Below are 26468 nucleotides of genomic sequence, written 5' to 3'. Positions count from 1 at the left end.
CAGTGAGGGAGGTCCAGGTTGGATATTAGGAAAAACTATTTCCCTAGGAGGGTGGGGAAGTACTGGGATGGGTTCCCTAGGGAGGGGGTGGAATCTTCATCCCTAGAGGTATTTAAGTCCCGGCTTGACAAAGCCCTGGCTGGGATGGTTTAGTTGGGATTGGTCCTGCTGTGGGCAGGGGGCTGGACTCGATGACTCCTGAGGTCTCTTCCAGCCCTGGGATTCTATGATTCTATGAAAATCTAGACTTTAAAATCTAGACTCTTGATTTTTGCAGACATGGCATTGGTGCCGTTCTCTGCAGTGATTCCAATTATGCAAGCCCATTAACTTGCTAACATTTGAAAAAAGACATGTTGGAATCGGATAATGTTGCTTATCCATAAAATCCTTTCGAGTGTCTAACCTTCTGTGAAGCTGTACTTCCACGCTAGCTCCACCTGGACAGAGGATACCGGGACAAAATATTTTTTTGGCAAAACAGGAATTAAAATTGGGCTGCAATGCTACGGACAGGTGAATTTCACTGTTCTCCTAGTGGCAGTTCCTTTTAGAAAGGAATTTCAATGTAGCTGTGCATTTTATATCCCTGTCTAATGAGTCATGTGTAAATCCTAGGTGTCATTAAATAAGGTTTCTCTTGCTTTACAGATGGTGAAGTATAAAATATGACTTATCTTTTATCCTCCTCTTTGTTGTGGTTAAGAATTGTTGCTCTGTTTACTTGGGGAAAAGGCAGGGAACCCCTTATTGTGGCTTACTCCTTGTTTTAACTAAAGAACACTTTCCGGAAAGGAATCACGACAGGTCACCCTCAATTCAATTACAGAAACGTAATAGGGACAGTGGGCACTTGGTGACCAATTAGTGCAGATTTTTGTCCAAGCAAACACACCAGAGCATTTTCAAAAGCACCTGAGTGACTCTAGAGACTAAAACAACAAATGGTCTGGTAGGACTTTATAGACTAATGAAACATGTAGATGATATCATGAGCTTTTCTGGGCACAGCCCACTGCTTCAGATGACTGGAGTTATGAGTTGGGGATATGAAAACTCGAAATAAATAGGAGAGGGGAAGGGGAGGGAGGAGAGAAAGAAAAAGAGAGGGGGTTGGAGACAGAGCATCATTAAGTATCTGGAGAATGGGTACACTGGCAAATTCATCACTGGAGCAAACAACATAAGCCACAAAATCAAAGGGTCATTTGACTGTACATCCAGTAATTTGATCTATGCCATCAAATGCCAGCTATGCCCCACTGCTATATATATATTGGACAAACTGGACGGTCTGTGCCGGAAAGAATCAATGGACACATATCAGATATATGTAAAGGGAATATACAGAAGCCTGTTGGTGAGCATTTCAACTTGCCTAACCACAGTCTGACACACCTGCAAGTAGCTGTATTGTCACAAACTAGCTCTGCAAGCCCAATGCACAGAGAAGCCCTGGAATCCCAGTTCTTCCACAAATTCAATTCGCATGCTAATGGACTCAATCGTGATGTGGGCTGGTGGGGACTCTACCTACTTAATAACCACTGAAGGTGCTAACAGCTCCCTGAGCGGTATCCTTCCTGTTTTAGGAATCTTTCTGTTGACTTTGATTTTTATCTGCTTAGGTTTAAGTACCCATTCTCCAGATACTTAATGATGCTCTGTGTCCACCCCCCTCCCTTTTTCTTTCTCTCCCCGCTCCCCTTTCCCTCTCCTATTTATTTCAAGTTTTCATATCCCCAACTCATAACTCTGGTCATCTGAAGAAGTGGGCTGTGCCTACAAAAGCTCATGATCCCATCTACATGTTTTGTTAGTCTATAAAGTGCTACCAGACCATTTGGTTTTTTCTGTAACAGACTAACTCAGCTACCCCCTGAAGCTCTAGAGACTAATTCCAATTCATTTTCCAAAGGACTTAGGCACCTAACTTACATGTGTTTGAACATTTTACCCTGAGTGGTTTGGGGCCAATATAGGGACCCAGACTGGACATGGGAGTTATTCACAACCTTGCTATGTTTCTGCCCATGGTTCAGATGCTACGGTGCCCACATCTTCTATTTGGCTGATTCCAAGAGAACCGATATGAGATGGCATAATGGCTTGATTTAAAGCTGCTTTCTGTTTGGAAGGCCTGTCTCAGCATCGCAGTTAGCCTTTCCCACCATCTGACTCCAAACAGGTCTCCAGTGGAAAGAGTACCTTGTGTACACACATATTTCAGACAGTGAGAATTTCTTTTTAAAGACTCAGCTCCTTTGCAAGGAAAACGTTGGAGTTTTCCAAACTTCCATGGGTTTGTTGTCCCGGGCGCCCTGCGCCAGGTCCCCTGGTGATCCCCCAGGGTGTGTAGCACAGGGGAGAGGGCTTTGGGGAAGGGGTGCAGTGGGAGGGGCTGGAGTCAGGTTGGGGCGGGGCTTGGGAAAAGGGATGGAGGGGGTGGGGCTGAGGTTAGAAGAGGCGGAGCAGGATTACCCGTCTAGGGATGGCTCTGATGAAGAGAATAAGGAAAGGACATGATAGCATTGGTCAGCATGATAGGCTAGTTAGGGCCCATTTTATTGTCTTCTCTGCATTTTAATTCAGTTGAGAGGGTGTGATGGGGTGGGCGATGCCCTCAGGCCAGAGAAGGGCCATAGAAAAGTCCTCCAGGCAGCTAGAGTGGCTAGGAAAAAACCAACCAATCAGGGACCAGGAGGGACTGTATAATAAGCTGCAGGGCTATAGACAGCTCAGTTGCAGCCTAGATGGAAGAGAGAAGGTCAGAGGTGGGGGGGTGGCTGGCTGGCTGGCAGGACCAAGGACATCTCAGAGTGGGGAGCTGTTTAGGACATTGCCTCCCAGAGGAGAAGCCCTGGAGGTAGCTCTCTTGTACTGAGTGGGAAAACAGACTGTGAGACCAGACTGGATTCAGAGAGACACTCTACAGAGGGCACTGGGATGGGCCCGTTACAGGTACACCCGGGAAAGGGAGTGGTTGCACAAGGAGTATGACTCTGCCGTGGGGTAGGGCTGAGTAGCCATAAGGCTTTTAAAACCGAGGCAGTGCAGGAACCTGCACTTGGCCAACCAGAGGGATTTAGTCCTTTTGCATGAATTTTCATGCTAGAGCCAGAATTGTTGTTTGAGCTAGTTGCTGAGTTAGTAAAGATCTTCTGGATCCATGTGAAGTTGCATAAATCCTACATTTTGACTAATGCATGTCCTAAAAATTTCAATCAGTGCAATACACTGACGTGTACAATACTCTCTGCCATAGCAAAGAAGGATTGTCCGCTACTCCTTTTCTTGGTAGCTTTCAATAACAGCTCATTACGTAGCAGTTTTCCTCTCTGGCCATGGGGATAATGCAGATACATTTCAGTGTATTCTGCATCTCTGCACCAACTCATATTGTAACTTGGGTTTGAAAGCTGACTGCTTCTTGATACTCTGGTTATCCTGTGTACTCAGGACCACAGAAAATTGGGTTGGTTTTCAATTTCTTCCAGAAATATTGTAGTTCTGTGTTTTATCGCCTCAACGTTAACAAAACGCTGATCTTTAATTTCATCGTTTTCCCCATTGGAGCCATGAGAAGATTGAGGAGTGATTTGACAACGAGCTTTTTCATTACTGGAAAAAGTGATGTCTCATCACTGTGGTGAAATATTTCGGATCCTTTCCCGTTCCTTCTGCTGTGTGATACTGGCATCCTGAGAGACTTCATGCCACCAGCATTACTGATGAATTTCTCTAGGCATTTCTAGCCTCCTCTGACAGCTTACGTTCAGCCATCTGTGCAAATCATAAATCAGAGAATTCTGGGTAAAATAATAGATGCTCCCCTCGTTTAGCCAAGTGCTTGGACGTGCCATTTCAGGGGGGTGGAAGACGATACACCCGCACCAGGGGAGAGAACACTGGATACGAATTGCCCATGGAGGAACTGCCACGTCTCCAGAACGGTGGTTCCACAGCTGCTAGTTAGCGTGCAGTATGGGACTCAGCAGTGCTGTGCTGGGTCAGAACGCAAGGGAACCCCTATTTTTTAGAGATGCAATAATCTGCACAGCTCTCCCACCAGGAACCACGTGGAACAGAAATTCCTCGGCATTTCACTCCATTGGGGCCTATTATGAGGTCTTCTGTCTCAGACCTGTAGAGAGAGATGGAATAAAATAACTCTATAAATCCAGTCTAGAATGAACCTACACGACAGACCTACAATGGTACAGGGGTGAAAAATTCACCCCTCTGAGCAATGTAGTTCACTCACCTAATCCACGGCTCCGACAGTGCTGTGTTGATTGGAGAGCATCTCCCTTTGACATAGCTGCTCAGTGTTTGATTTAGCAGGTCTTTACTAGACCCGCTAAATTGAACTCTGGAAGATCAATCACTGTAGCGTTGATCTTCCTGCAAGTGGAGACATTGCCTCAGGGAGGGGATTAACTACACTGACAGGAGAAGCTATTCTGGCTGCATACTAGCGTCTTCACTAGGGCCTTGTCTACACTTCTAAGATTAAAGCACTGCCGTAGCAGCATTTTAAAGTGAAAGTAGGGCCACGATAGGAGCCCTGGAACAGACCCCCCCCCCGCCCCGAGTTCAACAAGTTACAGCGCTGTAAAGCACCAGTGTAAACGGGCTCTTAGCACTGTTAGCTACTTCCCTCGTGGAGGTGGTTTACATAGAGGGCTGGGAGAGTTCTCATGCCATGGCCTCGACAGCACTTTAATTTTAGACAAAGCCTCAGTGTCAGCCTGCTCTGTGGAATTTTTTTCTTTCGTTCCCTTTTGTAATGGTGCAACTGAGTGGTTAATTTCTTCGTATTGTTATCCCAAGCGCCTCTTGGGTAAGGTGAGAAGTTCAGTGCCTTGTAAATGGTCCTATGAATAGAAAGCTTTGTACACAAGGAATAAGTAAAATGGTGGCCCCCTCACTAGTGTGCTGAAGTGTTAACTATAAATGATGCCTCATCCTGCTCTTATACCAAAAAAGAATGCGAGACAGAGTGTTAGGAAAGCTGCTTAGTATCTTATGCCAGTAGAACCAGAGTTAAAGGAAGGAAGAACAGGATTTTTTAAAAATCTGAAGTTTTGCAGGGGTTAATTATTTCATGTTGCTGCGGAGGGAATGGCATTTTGTCCTGTTTTTCGCTAGAAGGTACTGTCTGTCAAAAAGATAAATTCCCATGTGGAGTGAAGTCCACTTTCTTTTATTTTTGTTCAGGAGGATTGTGAATTCCAATAGATATGGGTTTGTTTTCATTAATTATCAATTAAATATGGCAAAAGTTCAGCTTAGCTGTAGATGTAAACAAGGTCCCAGGGATTCAACTACAGAAAAATGCATCACTAAGAGCAGGACTCATATTTCTCCACCGTGTAGCTGGTGAAGTCATGAACCCCTATGCAAAGTGAGCACAGACTAGTGTAAACTTGTGCGAAAGAGGAGTTCTGGTTTGATATGCTCCCTTCACACAGACTCAAAGCACTAGGAAAAGTGAAGCGCAGCAGGAAATGCCTTGGGCTTCACATCTTTTCCTTCTCCACCCAAGACAGCCAATGGCTCTTGAACCAGGAGGACATCCCATGGTGGAGTCTTACTAGCCTGACGAATGTGGCTTTGGCAGCACAGAATACCTGGTGGCTTGAGGAAACATGGTTTGTTGCCTTGTCTCTACAATCACTTACTGGAAAAGACAAAGACCTAAATTCAAGTCCCTTAATCTCTCTCCATTAATTATGCTGCGACTGGCACAAACGGTGAATCAGTGAAGGAAGAGTTGATGTGAGACAGGCTCTTATGTGCAATCTGGAGTTGGCTCTCCCCGTTAGCTAGTGCAGCAGCAAAGGGACTCGTATGCTCCAGTCATAATTCTTTAGCGTGCTGCAGATATAAATCCTGAGGACACCACCAGCTATGTGAACTGACGCCACCCCGGGCTCGCTCAAGGCAGCGACTAACATATAAACAAGGGCAAAGCTGACCAAAAGAGCCAATATATTTAACTTCATAGCTGGGGCGTAGGCAAGCAGCACGTACAATATACCACATATCTATAACTCCCCACTCTTGACATGTAATAACTATTTATTTATAAGGCACTAGGTGCCCAAACCCTTCTACAGTTATTGCAGATAATCCCTGCGCTCAAAAATAAAGATAGGAATAGAAAGATTTAGTCTTATAAGACTGTAGAGGGTAGTTCTTAAAGTTTCAACAAATGCAGGTTTTATTCTCTTTAAAAAAAGTAGTCTGGCACTAACAACTCTCACCCTACAGTGAGTGCATGGGAAGAGAGAGGAGACAGCATGGAACACATCTCCAAAATTTGGATTGGACTGATCGCTCAGACATGGCCATTTACAGCCATACAATGTTGGAATCTTTGACTCCATGCACCACCTACTACACTGGAGAGCAACGAATATCAAAATGGTGGAAAACTGAACGGGCCTCTGCTTCTGGGCTAGCCTTGAATATCATTTGATTGGGCGGTGATACGAATAACGTGTTTTAACAGAATGTATAGTGTGCGAATCCAATAAGCAGACAGAGCAATTTGTGCAGGGAGTGATTTTTTTTTTTACCTGAACTTTGCATGCTGTAAGGTGTTCCAGGCCTAGTCTACACTACGCCCCCCTCGATCTAAGATACTATGTTAATAGCATAGCTGAATTCAATGTACTTAGACCTACTTACCGTGGTGTCTTCCATGCAGTAAGGTCAGTGGCTGATGCTATCCTGTGAACTGTGCCTGCTCTTCTCATCCTGCTAGAGTACCACAGTACCAGAGTCAACAGGAGAGCACTCAGAGGTTGATTCATTGTGTCTAAGCAGGCAGGGACAGCATGTACTTAGCATTTACTTAAAACTATACATGTTCAAAGCATTGGACAATTGCTGACATCAATTATTAAGGGTCGGGGAGGAGTGGAATCTGGTAAATGATAATACACCAGGAAGTAACACTTTAATTCCCCGTAAAAATACCACTTTAAAAGAATCTTAAGCTTGCTAGATCACTTATTTCCTGATTTTTGATTGCTTTGCTCTGCAGCCTTAACTCTGCCCTCTTGTCTGTATGCATTAAAATGCACTCGTGAATTACATGCTAACCTGCTGTTTTCCTGCCATGTATTTGGATTGTGTGTCATGCCTATACGGATGTACTTGTCCGTTTGGAATGCAAAGCACTGAAGTGATAGCCAGATTGCTTTTCTTTGTTGAGAAACAAGTGCTTTTATGAGGAAAATGCCATCTGGCCTTTCCTGAGCAATGACTGTGCCATGTGAGTTCTCTTGGAGAAGTCTTTTTTGTCCTTTGCTTGCATAATAAAATCTTTGAGGCTCAAAAGAGAGAGCAGAGCTGGTTACTATGTTTCTGTGGGAGAAAGTGACAAAGTGTCTGGGCCTTGGAAACGTCTTCGCACTGTATGTACAGAGTTAGCAATGCACGGAATGATACGGCAAGGGTAGTATGGCATGCCTCCAGCACGGCACAGGGGAGCATACTGTGCCCAGTCTGTGCAGAGCAGATGAGGGTGGGTGGGTTGGGAAAGGCGCAAGGAAACTGTCACACCCACAACTAATTTAGGTGCAAATGAAGGAGGGATAAATGTTGGATATCAACGTCGAACTATGTGATTGTGTTGACAAAGGAGGGGGTTGTTAGCATTCGCATGGAGAATTCTGCACCCTCTCCGACTGGGAAACCAAGATGAGGCTTCTGGTAACGAGCGGAAAGCTCACCGTAGTTACAGGAGCCAGTGGCCCCGACCCCGGCCATGAGTGATCCATGGGGTGTGATCCATGGGGCAGACACTGGGAACTGGAGGCCAGTCCTGTGACAGCTTTCCTGTTCCTCGTGCCGTTATTAGCGATGCACATGGAAGAGCAGCAGGTGGCAGGCTGTGCTTGGAGACTGGCGCTTGGGGTGTCGTATTCAGAGGCTCTGCTCCCTGATGGACACAAAGCCATGTGTGCTCACCACGCCCTTGTTCTAACCCAGAGGTGGGCAAGTGTGGGCGTTGCATGGTTTCCCTGTGTGCTCGTAGCCCAGCCCCACCACTTGAAGCAGGGATACATGGATATTCTCTGCACAGTCCCATCCAAACCCCACACCGGGGAAGCACAGGAATGGTGAGGGGCGTGGCTGAGGCAGGAGCTGGCAGACTGACCCATCAGCTCCCTGTCTTGCTGCAGGTTGCAGGAAGTGAAGAAGGCTTGTGCAGAGGCCCCCCAGGAACCAGCGGGTCAGTGCCAGCTGGGTGGAAGAGGCAGGAGGCTCCCCGGAGCAGAGGTGGGTGGCAGGGGGCAGCGGAGGCGGGACTCATCGGTGGAGTGAATCGCTGGAAGGAGGCCTGACGAGGGGCTACCAGAGAACCCTTGTGGGAGAGAAGCGGCAGGGTGGGGCCCTGGAGCCAGCTCAGGAGGAACTGGAGAGGGTGGCTAATGGCTCTCAGGTGGGTGGGTGACCGGGGCATGGGACTGAGGGGCAGCTGTGTTGTAGCTTGGTTTGCTTTGGGGGAACAGCATTTTCTAGGGGGCATCTGCAGACAGCGGCACTTCCTGGCAATGAAAGGGTTTGCGTTGCCGCAGACAGACCATGGGGGAGGGAAAGGGGCCCAAGGCAGGGCCCTGCTGTGGCACAGTCTGTGCCAGGGTGCTGCTTGAGGAAGAGGCTGCCTCACCCCAGGATTTCTCCCCGGAGTGCACACAGCCCCCGCTGTGGGGATTGCACCTGGGGCTGGCGGAGAGGGGTGCTGCTTGCAGCTCCCCCCATGGAGGCTGCTCTGCACCGCAGGCTTTTTCCCAGCCCACACAGAGCAGGACCGGGTGGATTTACCAGCCAGTCCCAAGTCCCCCCTGCAGTGGATAAAACCAGACAAGGGCCTGGGGGATTCAAAGCTGAAAGCACAGACAGAACGAAGCAACAATGCCACACAGGGAGCTGAATTAGCTTGAGCGTAAGTGTAGCTAATGTCCGAGGGGTATCGTGTTAGCCTGAATCTGCATAAACAAGCGTAGCCAGTGTCGCTACTTACTGTGTGTACTACTGGAGACGCACCTACCGGCTGTAGGCAGGAGTAAGGCTCTGTCAAGCACATGGCCTCGGGTGCAAAGAGCTTGCCGTCTAAGGCAAGACATGGATGTGGGAAGGGGAGACAGTCTCATTAGCAGAACTGCTCTTTATTTTGCTTCAAGCTATGCCAGTGAAACAATAGCAGTACAGTGAACAGACAACACCATCACTTGGTGGAATGAAATAAATTCAACCAGAGCAAGTGGAAAATCCATCAGCCAATACAAAGAGGAGAATAAAAGTCTCAGTAGAAGAGTCAATTGTATAATAATGTTGTTAACTAATACCCAAAGGAGCTCATTTTGTTAATACTCTGTGGCGTATGGCTCTGACCAGCGCATATGAGGTATCAGCCTAGGAAATATTTCTCTTCCTAAGTAATTCCCCAGTCAGGGATTAGAAAGTAGAACTGTGTTTCAGAATCAACTATAGCTCAGGCAATGAAAATTCAATACCTTTGCCATTGTCATCAAAAACAATAGACTCTCATAAAACCCTGAAAATTGATAAGGTTGTAAGTAACATTAGAGGCAAGATACAGTTTCCTGAAGTAAAGTGAATAGAGATCCTTTCACATACCGGCCAGCTGAAGATTTGTAACTTGTATTAACACTTTTGAACCATGGGGGAGATCACAGAGGGGTCAGGTCATAATTGTGTGTCTAAATATATCATTATTTTTTCTCACTGAGGAAAGTCTCAGGATCAAATAATGAAGCCGTTTCATCACTTTGTCAGTCCCTACAGGTGCAATCTCATTAGAGCTGAGCTAGAATAGCAGTGAAACCTTCTGATCAAAAGAAGAGCTCTCAAACTGATGTTTAGAGTGCAAATTTCCCTTCTCTTCTCCCAGGAAGCATATTTCCTGAGAGCATAGTTTTAAATATTAATTTTATATTAGACATTTTATTTAAAATCTAAAAATGGAAATCCCCATTTAAAAGAATATTTGAGCTAGGTGTGCCAATTAAGTACTCATGAGTGTATTCTGATATTCTGAGAGAATCACCGTTTTTACCTTTCTTATTATTTTTGGTTTTATCAATTGTGTTACTCAGCAGAGAGACCATGGCACGTACATGTTACTCCTCTATTGCATTATGACTAATGATTATTCTTTTTTTTTCTTTTGAAGCCTTTTGTATCAGAATCACTTTTTCAAAAGTAGACTGCTAGAGCCTTCTGGTGACTCTGTAGAGAACTGAGAGGCTAAACAGAAGGTTTATATGTAGCTGGCACCTATTAATAGTATATTACGATGTTTAAGAGAGGAGATTGGCTACTGAGTGCTGGTTTTGTGGCATTTAAAAAATTTTCTGTTTTTTTTTCTATTCTTTGATAAGACTAAACAAACTGAAAACAAGAATGTTCAGATTATAAATCATTTTTCCTACCCTGAGAAATGTTTGGCTTTCACATGTCTGTTCATAGAGTTATGCTCTTTGATTACAGTTGTTGATTAAAGGTCTAGAAAACATGACCTATGAAGGAAGACTGAAAGAATTGGGTTTGTTTAGTTTGGAAAAGAGAAGACTGGGAGAGGGCATGATAAAAGCTTTCATGTACCTAAAAGGGTATTACAAGGAGAAGGGAGAAAACTTATTTTCCTTAACCTTCGGGGGGAGGAATAGCTTAGTGGTTTGAGCATAGGCCTGCTAAATCCAGGGTTATAAGCTCAGCCCTTAAGGGGGCAATTTAGGGGTCATGGGCAAATGTGACAGAGATGATACTTAGTCCTGCTGTGAAGGCAGGGGTCTGGACTTGATGACCTTGCAAGGTCCCTTCCAGTTCTAAGAGATAGGTATATCTCCATATATTAACTGCTGATAACAAGAAGCAATGGGCTTAAACTACAGCAAGGGAGGTTTAGGTTTTACATTAGGCAAAACTTCCTGATTGTCAGGGTGGTTAAACACTGGAATAAATTACCTAGGGAGGTTGTGGAATCTCTCGCATTGGAGATGTTTAAGAGCAGGTTAGACAAACATGTATCAGGGATGATCTGGATGGTGCTTGGTCCTGCCATGAGGGCAGAGGATTGGACTTGATGGTCTCTCGAGGTCCTTTCCAGTTCTCGTATTCTATGATTCACCACTAGGTTTTTATGTAACTAGCCATTTTAACATGAAACTTTACCAATTAAAATATTCTTAAGAAACCATGCAGCTAAAAGAACCTTTACTTCCTGAGTTGGTGTAATCCAAATAATTGAAAAAATAGTTTCATGCAACATAAGTGCACTAACACTTCCATCTTGTGGGAGATGGTGGATTTCCAAGCCACAGCATGCAAAATATATAGAGCAACAGTTTCTGCAATGGAAGATGCAAACCTCTGCTAATTCTTCTCTCTCTCAAATGTAGGGGCTGTCTCTTTAAGTTTCTGGTGATATGAACAATAGTGGTTGAGCTGGAAAAACTCAGTGTCTGATTGGTTTTTTTTTTTTTTTACAGAAACCACTCTGAGCTCATTAAAGCAGCCGCATGCAGATAGTTCTCCTGTGGTGTCATCACCTCACCAAAGGAGAGACTCTGATAGGTACTGCCAGCTCTGTGCAGCCTGGTTCAATAACCCCATGATGGCACAGCAACATTATGATGGCAAAAAGCACAAAAAGAACGCAGCCAGAGCTGACTTATTAGAACAACTAGGGAAGACGCTGGACCTCGGAGAGTTGAGAGGTAAGAGCCTTGAACAGCCTCTGTGTGTTGAAGGGGAAGATTCCTCTTCTGTGGGTTTTAATGGGTTTCCAGCGTAGTCTCTCCCTGTTCACCTTAAGCATTTCTCCTAGCAGTTAGCACATTGGTGGACAATCTGCGCAGGCCGACTGCAACCCACTGAGGTTCCACCTGAATGCCCCCCTCTCCCAAGTGCCCTGCACCTCCTCCCCCACCCCCAGCACTTTCGGAGCACCACAAATCCTCTGATTCGTGCTTCGTTCCTGCTCCTCCCCCTCCCTTCCTACCAGAGCTCAAACCCCGCGAGGCAACTGTCTCTCCTCAGCTGAAGGACTTTCCTTGACCCTTTGCCCCTGCTTCACTTGCTTAAACAGCACGCGCGCCGCCAGACCATGTCAGGGCGCCAAGCGGGACAAGTCACAACCTGTCTGCTTTATGTCTAGTGTTTGCTTAGTGAGCAAATGTTCCTCACTGCGCTGCTGAGTTCTCAGCACTCCGGCTCTTCCAGAAATACGCCTCTTCATGACTGGGGCTCTAAAGCCTCTGGGGTGTGAATATTTTATTTCAGATAACAGACAAAAGTGGTAACTGGATGTGACTTGCTCAGCCGCCCGCGTAAGGCTTTTAACTCTCCACATGGACCCCGAGTCTTGCCTTTGCTTCACTCGCAGGTGTGAGCCTCACCTGGAAATGCATCTTGGTGGCTACATGCTTCACAGCAATTGGCTAGGAAGGACAAGTGTCTGAGCCCCCTTTCGCTGTTCTGTGGCTGATAAATACTCTGCATCCATCCACACGAGAGTTTGGGTTCAGATCCTCCCTTGGTGTATATCAGTGGAGCTTCCTTTTTAACAGCTGTGCTAGCTCACCCCGGCGGGGGATTGGCCCAGTATCAAATGCTGAGGAGACTCTCTCATTAAAGAGTGAGAATTTCTAAAAGGGGGGAACGTTTAAGGCACAAGTTTCCATTGTAATGTGACACCGTTCATTATGTGCGTACCGGAATAATGAATTGAAGTAGACGAAGGGAGAGGTGCTCATTGAGATTTTCAAAACAGCGCAGGGTTTTGCTTTCCCAGCAGAACAGTCAATATGAGTTTTAGTTCCCTTTCTTTTGGCGGAAATGACTATCTCCCCTCAATAACGAAGGCCACGTTTCCACTTGTGGGAAGATCGACGCCGTGGCTTTTGATTTGACATAGTAAAGGCCTGCTGATCTGAACGCTGAGGGTGCTCCCGTCAATACCAGTATTCATCCTCCCGTGAGGAATTAGAGAAATCAACGGGGGCATTTCTCCCGCCAACGTCCCGCTGTGAGGATGGCGCCAAAGCTCGGTTTAAGATATGTCAACTCTAGCTACGTTTTTTACATGGCTGGAATTGTGTATTTTAAGCCGACCTTCCCCCATCGTGTGGACCTGGCCTAATAGACTCGCTGTCACTTATGTATGTCTGAGATTCAGATAAACCCTTCGGCACTTTCCCAGATTCTTTGTGTGCTCCCCAGAATGGCTCACAATGCATCAGTATGTCTCATAGGCTGACTCACTGCCCCCTGCTGAACACATGCAGTGCAGAATGAACTGGAAATGTTTGCTACCTTGAACTGTGCTTGGCTCTGGTGTGGTTGGGGAACACGAGTAGCAGTAAATGAATCGACTCTGAAATGTTTTAGCCCTTGTCTAGGTGTGTTAGGATGGAGGGGTTTAAGGTACCGACTGGTCGGTACTGGTTTTGAAAACGTGCAGCTGTTCTGAGTCCCATGGTATCGGTTGGATTTGCAGATAACGTAGCATCAGTGAACTGGGCAGTAATGGTCAGTGCAGTGTGCAGGGGAGAAGGAAACAGGAACGTGTGTACACACAGACAGCTGTGGCGGGGGGGCACCTTGCTGCGAGCGTTGGACGTTTTGGAGAGGGTACTTCCCCCATTTTCAGTGATGAAACTTCTCATTTTGGAGGAGAAAACACCTCATGTCTCCTGAACGGACAATTCACGGACCCAGTTCTGCAGCTTCAGTGGCCCCAGGAGGATTCCCCTGCAGAGAAGAAGGCTCCAGAAGTAAAGGGCTATTATAGCAGCTCCTCCAACAGCCCTTTGCTGGCTCCTGGTGCAGGGAGAAGGGGGATATCATCAGCCCAATCCACAGTCCAGCTGACTCCTCTCACCTCCAGCTGCTGTAAGTTAGAGCAGGCTAAAGGCTGCTCCACCTGGAGCTTGGGCTTAGCTGGCATCTGTTCTCTGAGAGTGGGGAGTAGTGCTTTGCTCATTCCTCTTGACTTGCTGGCTGGGAGAATCCGGTCCAATATTGACATAAACTTGATTATACCAGTAAAGTCTGGCAAACTTAAAAGCTCAACTCTGGTCATATTCTAGCAATCTACCAATCGCAATGTTGTCAGAGCTTTCACCTGCAAAATCCGTATGGAGTCGGGCCAAGCTGTTGAGTGCTTAGGCTTTGTTTATAGGATAAGAACCCATTCCAAGCCCCCTCCAGTAACATGAGCCTCTCCATTTAATTCCCTTATTTTTGTTGGGTTAAATTGCCCTGTTACTGCTATTAAACAGAGTTTTGGTTGCAATTATCTCTCTTGTGAAATTAATATTTCAAAATCTTCTGAACAAAAAAGAGATGGCATTTGTTTAACGTCAGTGGCTGCCTGAACACGAGGCACGTTATTCACTATTCATTATTCTCTCAGGCTTTCAGCAATCATATGTAATTTCAAGTGATTTCACATCATTTTCTACATGTCAGAGGCTTGACATAACCACTCGATAAGAAAGACATATGATCACAACACCCTAAGGGTCTTAACACAAACAGAAATTCTTTGTTTGCTAATCATAACTTGCAGTTCCTGTCTGTGATTTTTATTTGCAGACTCAATCCAGTGGGAACAGGCCTGTGTAGCTGGCATAATAATTGAACCTCACCTCACAATCTGAACCAAGTGGCTGATTCTTAGGCGTTATTGGAAAGGAATACAGGGCCTGGTTAATGCCAGTGTAACATAATTGGCTTCAGTAGAATTATTCCTGATTTAGGCTCATTGAGATAAATTAAGATTTGGGCCCATTCCAGTAAGTCTGTGTTCTATTTTCACTCCAACTCATCTGAGGAAGTGAGTTTTACCCACAAAAGCTCATGATTCTCTGTATATTTGTTAGTCTCTAAGGGAAAGTCTAGACTACAGGCTTTTGTCAACAGAAGTTTTGTCGACAGATACTGTCGACAAAGCTTCTGTCAACAGAGTGTCTAGACTACATCCAGTTCTGTTGACAAAGCAAGCCGCTTTGTTGACATGACAGTGTAGACGCAAAGGACACTGTAGATGCAATAACGCCTTCTGTCGATAGAACCCTGTCGACAAAAGGCGTTATTCCTCGTAGAATGAGGTTTACAGACGTCGACAAAACTGCTGAGTTCTGTTGACATTATGGCGACAGAACTCAGCAGCAGTGTGGACGCAGGTATAGTTTTGTCGACAAAAGTTCACTTTTGTCGACAAAACCCTGTAGTCTAGACACACCCTGAGGTACCACAGGACTGAAGCTATAGACTAACACGGCCACCCCTCTGAGACTACTTTCATTAGAGTTTCTCCTGAGTGGAAATCTCAGATCTCCTCATGCCTAAGCTTGGGGAAGTTTGGGTGTGAATCCCAACTTTGTATCATTCACAGTTAATGTTAGTGTCTGTGTAATGAACAAAATTAATATTAATACACTCAGCATTGCCACTGTTAATATAATGATTAATGTTTTCAAAATCACCCCAGTCTCGAATTTCAAAAGTGACTTAGAACCTTAGGAGCTCTGGGCCTAGTGTTCAGTGAATCTTAGGCCCAGTCTATCCCGGAGCAGAAAATTAATGTAAGATGCACAATTCCAACGACAACAATTGCATAGCTGGAGTCGTCGTACCTTACATCAATTTTTCTGGGGCAGCCCTGTCGCGGGGAGGTCGATGGGAGAAATGCTGTCATCAATTTCCCTTCTTCTTTGTGTCTGCGAGGAGCATCCCAGCCGACAGGGGCACCATCAACGTTTGATTGAGCGGGTCTTAACTGGATCCGCTAAATCGAATGCTGGAAGATCGACTGTCACAGCGTCACTGTCTACAGCAGTGAAGATAAGTCGTAAGGCTCTTAAATTACTAGGGGCTTTTCATTCTGTGTATTGACACCTGAGTTATTACATTTGTCTTCCCGCCTTTACTTACATCTTTACATATATCTTGGCTAGTTAGGTGGGTTGATGCTGTTAGTTTTGTGGTCACGTCTCACCTGCAGGAGGAAATAGTATCTGTAACAAATTAGAATTTGGCAATTGTTTTTGTGTTGTTAGATGGTTTGTCCCAGTGTCAGTCCTTGCCCAGAACAAGCACAGAGTTTCACTGCTGCCTAACTTGGAGGGTGGAGGTCAGCTAGAGCTCTCTGTTCTATTTATGCTTGCAGCTTCTTATGCTGCATTCAGTGAAGCAGAATAGCTGCAAAGAGCCTAAGGATTTCTCAGTCACTTCTTGGAAAAGGCCACAGCGCACGCATGAACGTGAAATAAAAAACGTTAGATTGAGTCAATCGAAACAGTAATTTCAAAATTCTGTTTTATATCTTGACATTTTAGTTTACTAGAAATTAAAATTAACCTATATTTTAAACAGTCATTTTCACATGAAAAATAGAATTTTTCCTTTTATTTCAACAGTTGCAAACATTTTATTTCAAAAAATGTTTGAAACCAGAAAGTGAATCAAAACCAACACTTGTGCAGCATTTCTGATGAAACATCATTTTGATAAAGCCCCCAATGCAGCTGTAATAGGTATTGCTGTAGTGAAACCAGCAGCAACCACTCTGGTCAACTAGGTTAATCCTTTGTTGCTGAAAATGTCAGAACCCGCTTATCGCATGTCTTCTCCATTAGTGTGGCATTAACAGAGTCGTCTTTCAAAAGAAGAGAATTGTCTACACTTATCCTTCTCAGCTCTGACTATCTAGAACAGGAAACAAAGTGCCGCATGCACACGTGTATATATGTGTGCATGCATAGAAGAAAGTCCCCTCTTGGTTATCACCCCACTTTTTCTGCAGACATCGGTGTAGAATCACATTTAGGACTTTCCATAATGGCTGAGATCACTAACCTACCATGTCTAGTTTTCTGCCTGTGGAAGTGACACTTCATGCTTCAGAGGAAGATGGAAATCTGTCACTCTGTGTCATTCGCTTGACCGTCCGAGTGTTGCCGTACGTGGGACAAAGGACTCCTTTCTGATCTGTGCACTCATCAGTTTATGCCCTGAAACAGGACGTTTCTACTGCTGTGATCCTACTAGACCTAACTAATGGCTGTTTTGCTACTGGACACAAACCCCGCAGCCGCTGTAGGAATGACACCGAATGAATACCAGCTCCATGAGGTCAAAGTGGCCCTGCGCTGTCGTTCCTACAAACAACATGTCAGAGCTGTGATAGACAGGAGAGGCAGCAAAACCCCCTTCTGGATAATGGCTCAGCAAACACTGCATTGTGCTGCAGTGTGTACTGCCTTCAGACTGCTGCCCATCACCTTGGCAAAAGGATGCTGGTGATGGCCCGAGGACTTTGGAGGCAAATCTCCCCTGCTCTTGCTAGTGAGGATTTCTTAGCTGCTGGCTGTCCGCACAGATGGAGGGCAGTCTCAGCAGTGTTGTCTACCGGGGCTCTAGCCTTTGTCCCAGGATAAAGTCCTTGTTTGAGAAGTTCAAAGAAACTTTGGGAGGCAGAAGGATAGCTCTGAATCTTAACCAACCCTCATTCTTCCGCCCCGCCTGTAGAAACGAGAGCCTCGTGGAGATACAGGCTTCCCTAGGCATGGAGAAGCAAAGCCAAGTGGTCTATTCGGTTTAGGTACCCTACTAGGCTGACAACCTCAAGTATCTGTCTAAAAGCCACGAGACAAATCCTCTGCAGACTCCAGCGGGCACCGATAAGGAAGAGCCCCCTTCTGCGCTTGTGTCTGTAATTCTGCATCTAATAAGGAAAAGCTGCGTCAGGTTAGGGTTATGCAGTTCTCAGTGTGCCTTGGTTGAAGTCTCCGTTTGTCCATGCTAAACTAAAGAGCTCACGTCCTACTTCCCGAAGGAAAGTGCAGAATCTTTCACTGGCCTTAGAGGTAGCTACATGGTTTGCTTCTGCTTTTAAATAGTTCTGTGTTTGTCCAGTGGGCCACGTTCCTTATACCAGGCTCCTTCTTCAATGATGCAAATGTGTTCATGCCCCACGCTGATGCAGATGAAAGGGCTTTAAGAACGTTTGTTCTGCAAGACATGCCCTAATGCTCAGAACAGGGTAGAAAGAAAACCGTCTTTTCCACACTTTTTATTAAAGACTGCCTGCCATCATATGGGAGACTAATGGTGTCTTCTGTTAGACAAGGAAAGAGAGGGAGGCAGACCTCTGTATTGCAACTTGCTGTACTCAGTGCACAGTTGCCCAGCTTTCTCTCCCCCATGCTTTTTTGTATTTGTCAATAAGCTCTGCAGACAGCACCTTCCCATGCTCTCTGTTCCCTAGGTTACATTTTCTCCATATTCCCTGCATGGCAAACTCATTTCCTTTTCAAGTCAGCCCAGGCGGCTCACCACAGCATGTTTTAAATATTAATTCTGTTTTGACTACACTGGGAACCTCATGTTTGATGCATTTTATAGCACGGAAGTGAGCAGGGTAGCTTGAAGTGTAGCAAACATTCCAGCAGTCTTGATTCTCTGATAATGGTTGTAATAAAATATGTATTGCTAAATAGGAATCAGTATTTGGGAAAATCAATGTGGAATGTATCTCTGGAAAAATGAGACTTCTAGACAGCTAAATCACCGACTTTTGGGGGGGGGGGCAAGGGTCATAAGTCATAAGACTTTGAAGTCTTATTTTCTTTTCCGAAGTTATAAATAAACCAATAAAAAGTCTCTCTAATGGCATCACTTCCCTGTTCTCGGTGCTCAGCTCTCAGCGGAGGTGTGTGTGATCCTGGCAGCATGGCCTTAGAAATCAGACGCTTTCCCTGAGCAGAGGAAGCTTTTCAAGGTATTCAGCAATGGCTGTTGGCATGTCTCAGATTAGAGTCCAGCCCAGTGTCTGCCTACAGAGTTCTGCACACACCTGCCAACTTGATTTTTTCCTCAGCTCCTGCTCTCATAGTCAGCAGGTCCAAGAAAGCTCATACTGTCACCTGACAGACTTTTCTACCTGGTGACAAGCTTCAGAGCTTCGTAATGGTCTTTCCATGAGGAATACAAGAACAGGAACTTGTGTTTTCCCCCTAATGACGTGGTGCATTTGGGTGCTGTTAGCAGCCCTGGTTATGTTTAGCCATATGTGAAATATCACACCAATTTCTCTGGGTCTGTGAGGCCCTTACCTGCCAAAGCAAGTTATCTTTCTGCAAATATGACAGAAGATTTCTGTCACTGTAATTACCTGTATGTTGCAGCAGGTACCTCCAGATCTTGGTGTGTGGTCTTAGCAGGTCTAAGATTCATCATTCTTCCACTTATGACATGGTATAATTAAGGAAAGAAAAGTGTGTGTGTGTGGGGAGAGGGAGGACAAGAGTGAGAAGGGTCCTGTCTCATGCAATGAACAAGGAAAAACACCACGGGAGAGAGAAATTAAAAACACTGTCCTCCCCCCAGGATGCTGACTGTCTTTTCACCCACAGTTGACACTTCTCCTCCTTTCACCGAGCTTTAAAAACCCAGCAGTGTTAGATGCCCAAGTCTTGGCTGGGAATCCAATTGGTTGCTTCAGGGGAGAAAGTGTGGCTGGCAGAGCTACCACCATGATAAGATTTGTGACAGGGGCAGGGCAGAGGGGTACAGGACAGTGGTCAAAGGGAAGTATTTTTGCCCTAGATTGAGTAAATCTCTGTTCCCAGGGTAAACTGACAAGGGCTAATCCAGAAGCAGCAGGAATTTGCCAGAACCAATCAAGGCACTTAGGGCATCTGGAGCCATTTAGGAGGTTCCCAGAATCCAGTGAGTTAGACTAATCAGAACATCTGAGGCTCGTTAACCAGTTGAGACTGGTTTTAAAAGGCTCCCCTTCTGTTTGCTTGGTATGTGAGGAAGGAGCTGAGGCGAGTGTGCTGGAGAGTCTGGGAGGAAAAAGTACAAGCCGGTACCAGGAGGAAGAACTTGTAGTAAGGAAGGTGCTGGGGAAGTGGCCCAAGGATTCATAGGTGTCATGCAGCTGTGACCAGAGACATTGTAGAAACCTGCTATTACAGGGTCCCTGGGCTGGAACCCAGACGAGAGGTTGGGCCTGGGGTCCCCCACACCCCAACTCCTCTTTTTGGGACTAGGAAGAGACTGGCTTTGGTACAAGGGTTTGTTCGACCTTGTAGCACTGGAAGGTGCCACAATGAGTGTGAAGTTTGGTTTTCTTTCTTTTACCCATGCTGGCCAATGATGAGAGCAGCTCAACAGCCAGCCAGCCAGGGTCTGAGCGGAGAGCTGCTGTGAGCCTCTGAGACAAGCAATCCCCCTGAATGCCCAGGACCCACCACGGGTCCGGAGGAGCTTTGCCACGGATTGTTTGGGACACTGATGAGATGCGACGTAGTCTGAAGTCCATTCCTGCAGCACAAGTAAAGTCTCAGTCCCTGCTTCCAGAGGCGGTGCTTCTGCCATATGACGTGCAGATGTGATTTGAGTCGGACCGTATTATCTGTGCAAGTGAAAAGTCATTAGTTAATGAGGTGTCTATCCGGCGCGTTGGCATCCTCCCAACTTGCTCGCCATTGATCTTCTGAGTCCTTGTGCCACAAACAAAAAGGTTTTCTGGATCTGAGTCAGTAAGTGATTTAAGTCTTCCTGTGGGGAAATGTCCTTGCAGTACAAATACCATGGAAACCCTGCGAGCCTTGTGTCGTGATGAATTTGAGATGGCTGGATGTGTGCCACTCTGGGAGCCATGGTTGTGATGCTGGTTTTACTGCGTCGTTAAGGAGCCGTGTGTCGATGGTAAGATGAGACTTGGCAAGTGATGAGTGGGATCTATTCTGTAGCTAGATGAGGGTGAGCAGTATCCTGTAGGGGAGGGGACACTGGCCCAGTGAAGAGGTGCATGGAGTTTTGTGTCTGCTGCCCAGCTAAGATTGGTGCTAGATCTTCACGTTATTGTAGATAACGGCAACCTTCTTGTAGTCTCTCTTGTTATGTGCTAAGGCACAGTCGATATAGTCAGATGGGCATGCAAATCTGATTGAATTGCAGTGGAGATAGAGGAACCACAACAGGACAAAACTTCACAGATATAACAGGAGTGTGAAGTTGGGAATCTTCCCGCCCAACATATGTGACTATTCAACAATAGTGAATAGAAGCTGCTGCATTAGCTACACTGAGCTCCAGTTTGGCGGCTTTAAACTTCCCCCAGAATGCACCAAGCATAAAGCAAATTGTGTTTTACACCATTCACCAGTTTTGCTTCTCATTTGGCATTTTTCCTCACTAATCTCTCTTGTTCCTTCTGTAATGTAGGTGGTAGCTGCATGGGCAAAAGCCATGCAGAGAGATTGGCACATTTTTGAAAGGGTTTTTATGGGGAATTTAGTTATGAGTTCTGCTTATTGCTAGCACTGCACTGAAAACTGTAAAGCAAAATCCTTTCACTTGGAAGCTGGTCCAGTCTTTGAAAGGTCTGTGTGTCACTGAGTGAGTTGTCTTTTCCTTTGCTATCGCCTATAGAAACCTTTTGACTGGATAAAGTGAGCTGAGAATTGAATGTAAAGACTTTACCTTGTCAGCATTTATAACCTTAACTTCTGTGTATTTCTGTACAATGACAAAACTAGCTGCCTATACATCTCACTTGGTAGGAGAGCAGGCTTAGATTCAGAAAAGAAAATGAGATTTCCATAAAGAATACAACCAGGCAGAAGGTCTCTCTAGCCCAGCGTTACTAATTCCGTATTTATTTCATCTTGGAGGGAATAGGCTGCATGGGGACAATAGTTTCCCAGTATGAATGCTTAGCACAGTTCTGGGAAATTATTCAGCCCTGCCCCTAAAGTCTGCAAGAAGAGCTTCAGCTGAGGTCTTGCAAAAGCTACACGAGTCCCGGACAGGGTAATGGGATATTGCATTTTAAAGGCAAATACAGCAGTGGTTCCCTAGGATAAAATGCAGTGATTTGTGTTGGTTGGTCTCTAGACTTTGGAGTAGAGAGGGCTATTCAGAGATGTCCTCGCTGGAAAACTTTCCTATATCTCCAGAGCATCATAAATCAATAGCGATGAGACACAGATAGATCTTGAAAAATTCTGGCAGAGTTGGATTTGTTGTATGTCCTCAGTCCATAATTTTGCTTTATGCAGTCTCAGTACTTTTGATTCCTGCTGTCACTTTTACTTAGAGTGTTCCTGTGGACTGTTTTAATGCACTTTATGCAGAACGACATTAATGACTTTATTTATTAATATTTAATCTGCAGGATTTAGGAGTGTATTCAATTTTACATGACTACATGTCAGGTTCCATGAAAGGGAACCCTGATGTGGGGGTGATAGTGCACAGGTAAACACAAGAGCAGACAGAGCGTTCATCGTGACATTCTTCCTAATTCTGACTCCTCACTCCTCACCTGTATTACCTATAGAAACCATTTTACCTCCCCCAAATCCCATCTGTTCCAACTGTCTTGGCCAGTCCTGTAAGGTTCCGTGCTGATGCGCCGACTGCTTGTGCTCTCTGCAGAGAATCAGGTCAGGAAAATTTTGAAAACTGGTTTGTGTCTTTGTCAATTTGCAATTTGTAGTGTGATGGGGTGCAGTCACAGAAAACCACCTTGGATTGTTCCCCGTAGTGCTGAGCATGCCACTGACACCTGCCTTCTTGCTCTCTGGGGTTCCCCACCATCCTTCCTTGCTGCCCCAGCCAAGGCACAGAGTTCGGATTATCACTCCCCAGAAGAGCAATGCAGACACTCAACCACTGCAGCACTGGGAGGAGGCAGTTCTAGGGAACAGCACCCAGGAAACCAACCCCCAAAAGGGATGAAAACCCCCGATAAATCCATCTTTCTCTGTGTAAAAGTTTTGCACAAAAAAGGCTCATGAGGATGTTCACCCTCTTTATCATTGAAAGAAAGATAGGGAATTCATCTACCGATTTGACGTTGTTACCATGGGCTTGAACAAAGACATTAACTGGTTGGCTCATTGCAAAGCCAATTTCTCCTCCCTTTCACATCTGCATTTCCACATCAAAAGCTCTGTACGGGACACACCCAGCCCACTTAATTAGTCCCATTAACACACGTCCTACAATTGACAGGTGGTACTTCTGCTGTTATATATCTCTTGGCTTCTGTTATTTCCACTCCAATTCATCTGATGAAGTGGGGTTTTACCCATGAAAGCTCATGATTTGATATATTTTGGTTAGTCTCTAAGGTGCCATAGGACTATTTGTATCATAAAGCATCGTCCTTTTGGCAGTGTTTGTAATCATGGGTCAGCCCTGAAGTTCCTACGTTAACCATTGTTCTTTACACTCTATTTAAAACTGATTCCATTTTATAGACCATCCAGAGCTAATTTTATCTTTGTTGTATTCCTGCAATTTCACACACTAATATTTTTAACATGAAAGTCAGTCTGGAAACACATTTCGGTTCAGAGATTTTGCAGCTTCTCTCTTGCTTGCAGGAATTGTATTGTTCTCGCTTAGCTTAATGGATGCTGTCACAAAAAAGGCCTCAGATGCTGAATCCCATGAGCAATGCATTTTGCACCGTATTGTCTTCTAGTCAAGCAAAGAAAGGGTTAATTATCTCAGAGTGTGTGTATACCACCAGACTTTGGTTCATTATGGAAATACAATCAAGAGACCAAATCATCAGTATAGGTCAGAGATATTGCTTTAACCCAATGAGAGTGTAGGACAGGAAATTGGTCTCTGGTAGAGTCATCTCACACAGAAGGGGTATTCCCACAGTTAGAAACCTAAAGCACCTGTTTACTGGTAAAATATACAGTGCATGTCAACCGATACTAGAGTTAACCAGTCTGCTTTCTGCTTTGTTTTGCTGATACCATGATGTATCCATTATCGCTTTATTCTGAATTCCTGCACTCCAGGTACCAGGTGTGCGAAGTAGGGATGTTAATGGTCAACCTAAACCAGTGAGGCTTACCAGTTATGGTTAACTGGTGGCAGCTGGAGCAGACCCTTGCCCATCATGGGCAGATGGCAGCTTCAGCCCCACAGGGCTTACTGTGGACAAGGATGCTCCATCCTGGCCGGAGCTACCCCCACCGGGGGGGACGGACCAATCCAGCCTGGCCACAGTGGGCGGGGCCTGAAGTGGCCCCCTCAGGCCCCCCACTTTTAATTGGTTAACTAGTTAAATGGGATTTTACATCCCTAGTGTTAAGGCACTTTTTGATCCTGTGCAATGGTAGAAAACTCATGTCTTGTCCTCTTCCTTAGGGACATTCCAGTACCGGCCTGTGAGAATAGCTCCCCACCTGTTGCTATGAGCGAACCTGACGACTTTCCTGTCTGCTTAAGCCAAAGTTCATTTCAGTTAATGCCAGGGGTCACAGGATACTCAGCGTAAGAGAACAGGGTTGTAGTAAAAGTACAGGCCAGCTTACGCCACATAATTGGTATAGGCTTTGTGCTTAATGCAGACTAATGCATTTAAGGTGCAGAGAATACATTTTATTGATATGCTATATAATGTATTAGCCAGCATGCATATTGGTCAAGAGGCTAAAATGGACTCCCTGTAAGTTGTTGGCTAGAGGTGCCTGGGGAACAGATAAAAGATGCAAAAGTGCTACTAATAAGCTAGCACTGGGCCAGATCCTCACCTGATGCAAAGTGTGGTAATTCCACTGATTTTGTCTGCACCCATGTCATTATTGGGACACTATTTAAATGGAGCTAATATATGCCATCTGGGGATTTGGCTCACTATGCATAGCTGATTGGGAGAAATGTGGTGTTTCTGAACTGGTTACATTGATATTTTTTATCCTTATTGCTTATGAGCCTTTCCCTTAACAATAGTTTAGCATTCTGTGGAAATCCAGCATGGTGCCTTATGTTGCTTTCAGAATGTGACTTCTGATTTTCATCTCCAATGCCAGCTAGCAAAGAACCTTTTATAGAGCACCCAGGTGCTGACCTAACTACACAGCTAGTGCATTTCGCTTGACTAAGAGGAGAATATGGCCTGGAAGCTCACTCAACATTGATGGGTCTGTTGTTAAATTCCTGTTTTGCTAACCAAAGGTTTCCTCATACAAATCTGGCTACAAGCTTTTTATGAGTGGCATGAAATTAAAATAGATGAAAATAAACAAAACCTGCAGCCTGTTTTAAAATCAGGTTCAAGTGTTCTGCTTTGGAGAGAGAAAAGCAGCAGTGTCTCCAAGTAACGCAAGACTTATGACTTTATCCACAGGGGCTTTGTCATTGCATTTCATTATCAGTGCAAATAACTGATATGAAACATGCTTTCAGTATTTGGGTCGGTGCGGTCTGTGTGAACAGTTTCTACTGGATTTTATATGCCATATTCTTGCAATATTATCATTAATGAAGATAATCTGAATAGCCTGAAGAGACTCGGGAATAGCCATGGTGAATCTGGGACAAGCTACGGATGTATAATTGAATTCACCAGGACATTAAGGCAACTTAAGTGGTGCATATGTTCTGGTCTGGCCCTTCGAGGGTGAATTTCACCCTTTTTTGTTCCACGTACTGGTTTAGAAAGTTTTACTATGAAGTGTCTTCCCTTTGACTTCACCCAAGAGCATCTGATTGGTAGTATGCTTGGCCCTCCTGAGCACTCTTTCACCTGCTGTGCAATGGAATCTGTTTTCCGTCACAATCAGTATGTTGATTGCAACCTTTCCCCTTCCTTCCAAAGAAATGTTTCTCCCTAGCTTTGCATAAACAGCACTCTCCTGGCATTATTGCCCTCTGATTTTGAAAGCAGCAGAAAACTCTTCAGGAGCACCTGAAAATCATAGGGAGTAGCTGGATTTATGTGCACAAACAGCTTGAACGTGGAATGCATCAGGCTCACAGGAAGTCTTACTCATTACTTCAAGAGCAGAGCAGTAATGTATTGCAGTCCAGGATGCCCTTCCAAAACACTTCCAAGTGTAGAACTTAGACTCAGCATGAGGGTTGGCAGGTGGAAGAACAAATTTGAAAGCGTGTGTGAGATTTGTCTTTATGGAACTAGACTGCAGAATAACTCAAACCGTATCCTTTCCAGCATGACGGCCTATATCACTGACAAGTACTTGGGAGGCTTCTACAGGAGGATGAATTATGTGATGACATGGCACAGAATTTTTATGTGTAAAAATGGTGGTTGCATTGCACAAAGGTAACTGCACCTCAAGACAGCCGTGCTGAATGACTGTCTTAAATTAAACAATTACATGCATGCAAGTGAACACACTAAATAACAAAGAGTAATGGAACTTGGAATCATTGCTACTGTGTACATCAAGCTCAATGCACATTGTGTGGCAAAAGTCTTGGTTGGATTCAGTTTGAAATTAAGGGTTTTTCAAAAACATTAGACTTGCTCTACAGTGAATATTTCTGCACAGTAAACTTCTCATTATGAGAGACATTGTCATTATGAAAACAGACTGAAAGATTAGACTAAATTGACATACTATGAGGAGCAC

General features: G+C 45.1%; 1 protein-coding gene across 2 annotated transcripts in view; it reads left to right on the top strand.

Moving 5' to 3' along the window:
* LOC102452957 (secreted frizzled-related protein 1) overlaps positions 1-26468 on the top strand; it is a 270863-nt gene that overhangs the window by 213081 nt on the left and 31314 nt on the right. For both annotated transcript variants that reach the window (XM_075910928.1, XM_075910929.1), the window contains one exon: positions 11532-11759. In XM_075910928.1, coding sequence (XP_075767043.1) covers positions 11532-11759 — 228 coding nt within the window. The remainder of the gene's footprint in view (positions 1-11531; positions 11760-26468) is intronic.

The sequence above is a fragment of the Pelodiscus sinensis genome, chromosome 28, assembly GCF_049634645.1.
Source record: "Pelodiscus sinensis isolate JC-2024 chromosome 28, ASM4963464v1, whole genome shotgun sequence".
Classification (NCBI taxonomy): domain Eukaryota; kingdom Metazoa; phylum Chordata; order Testudines; family Trionychidae; genus Pelodiscus; species Pelodiscus sinensis.
The sequence above is the reverse complement of the archived record's forward strand: the minus strand, read 5'-3'. Positions and strand labels throughout refer to the sequence as shown.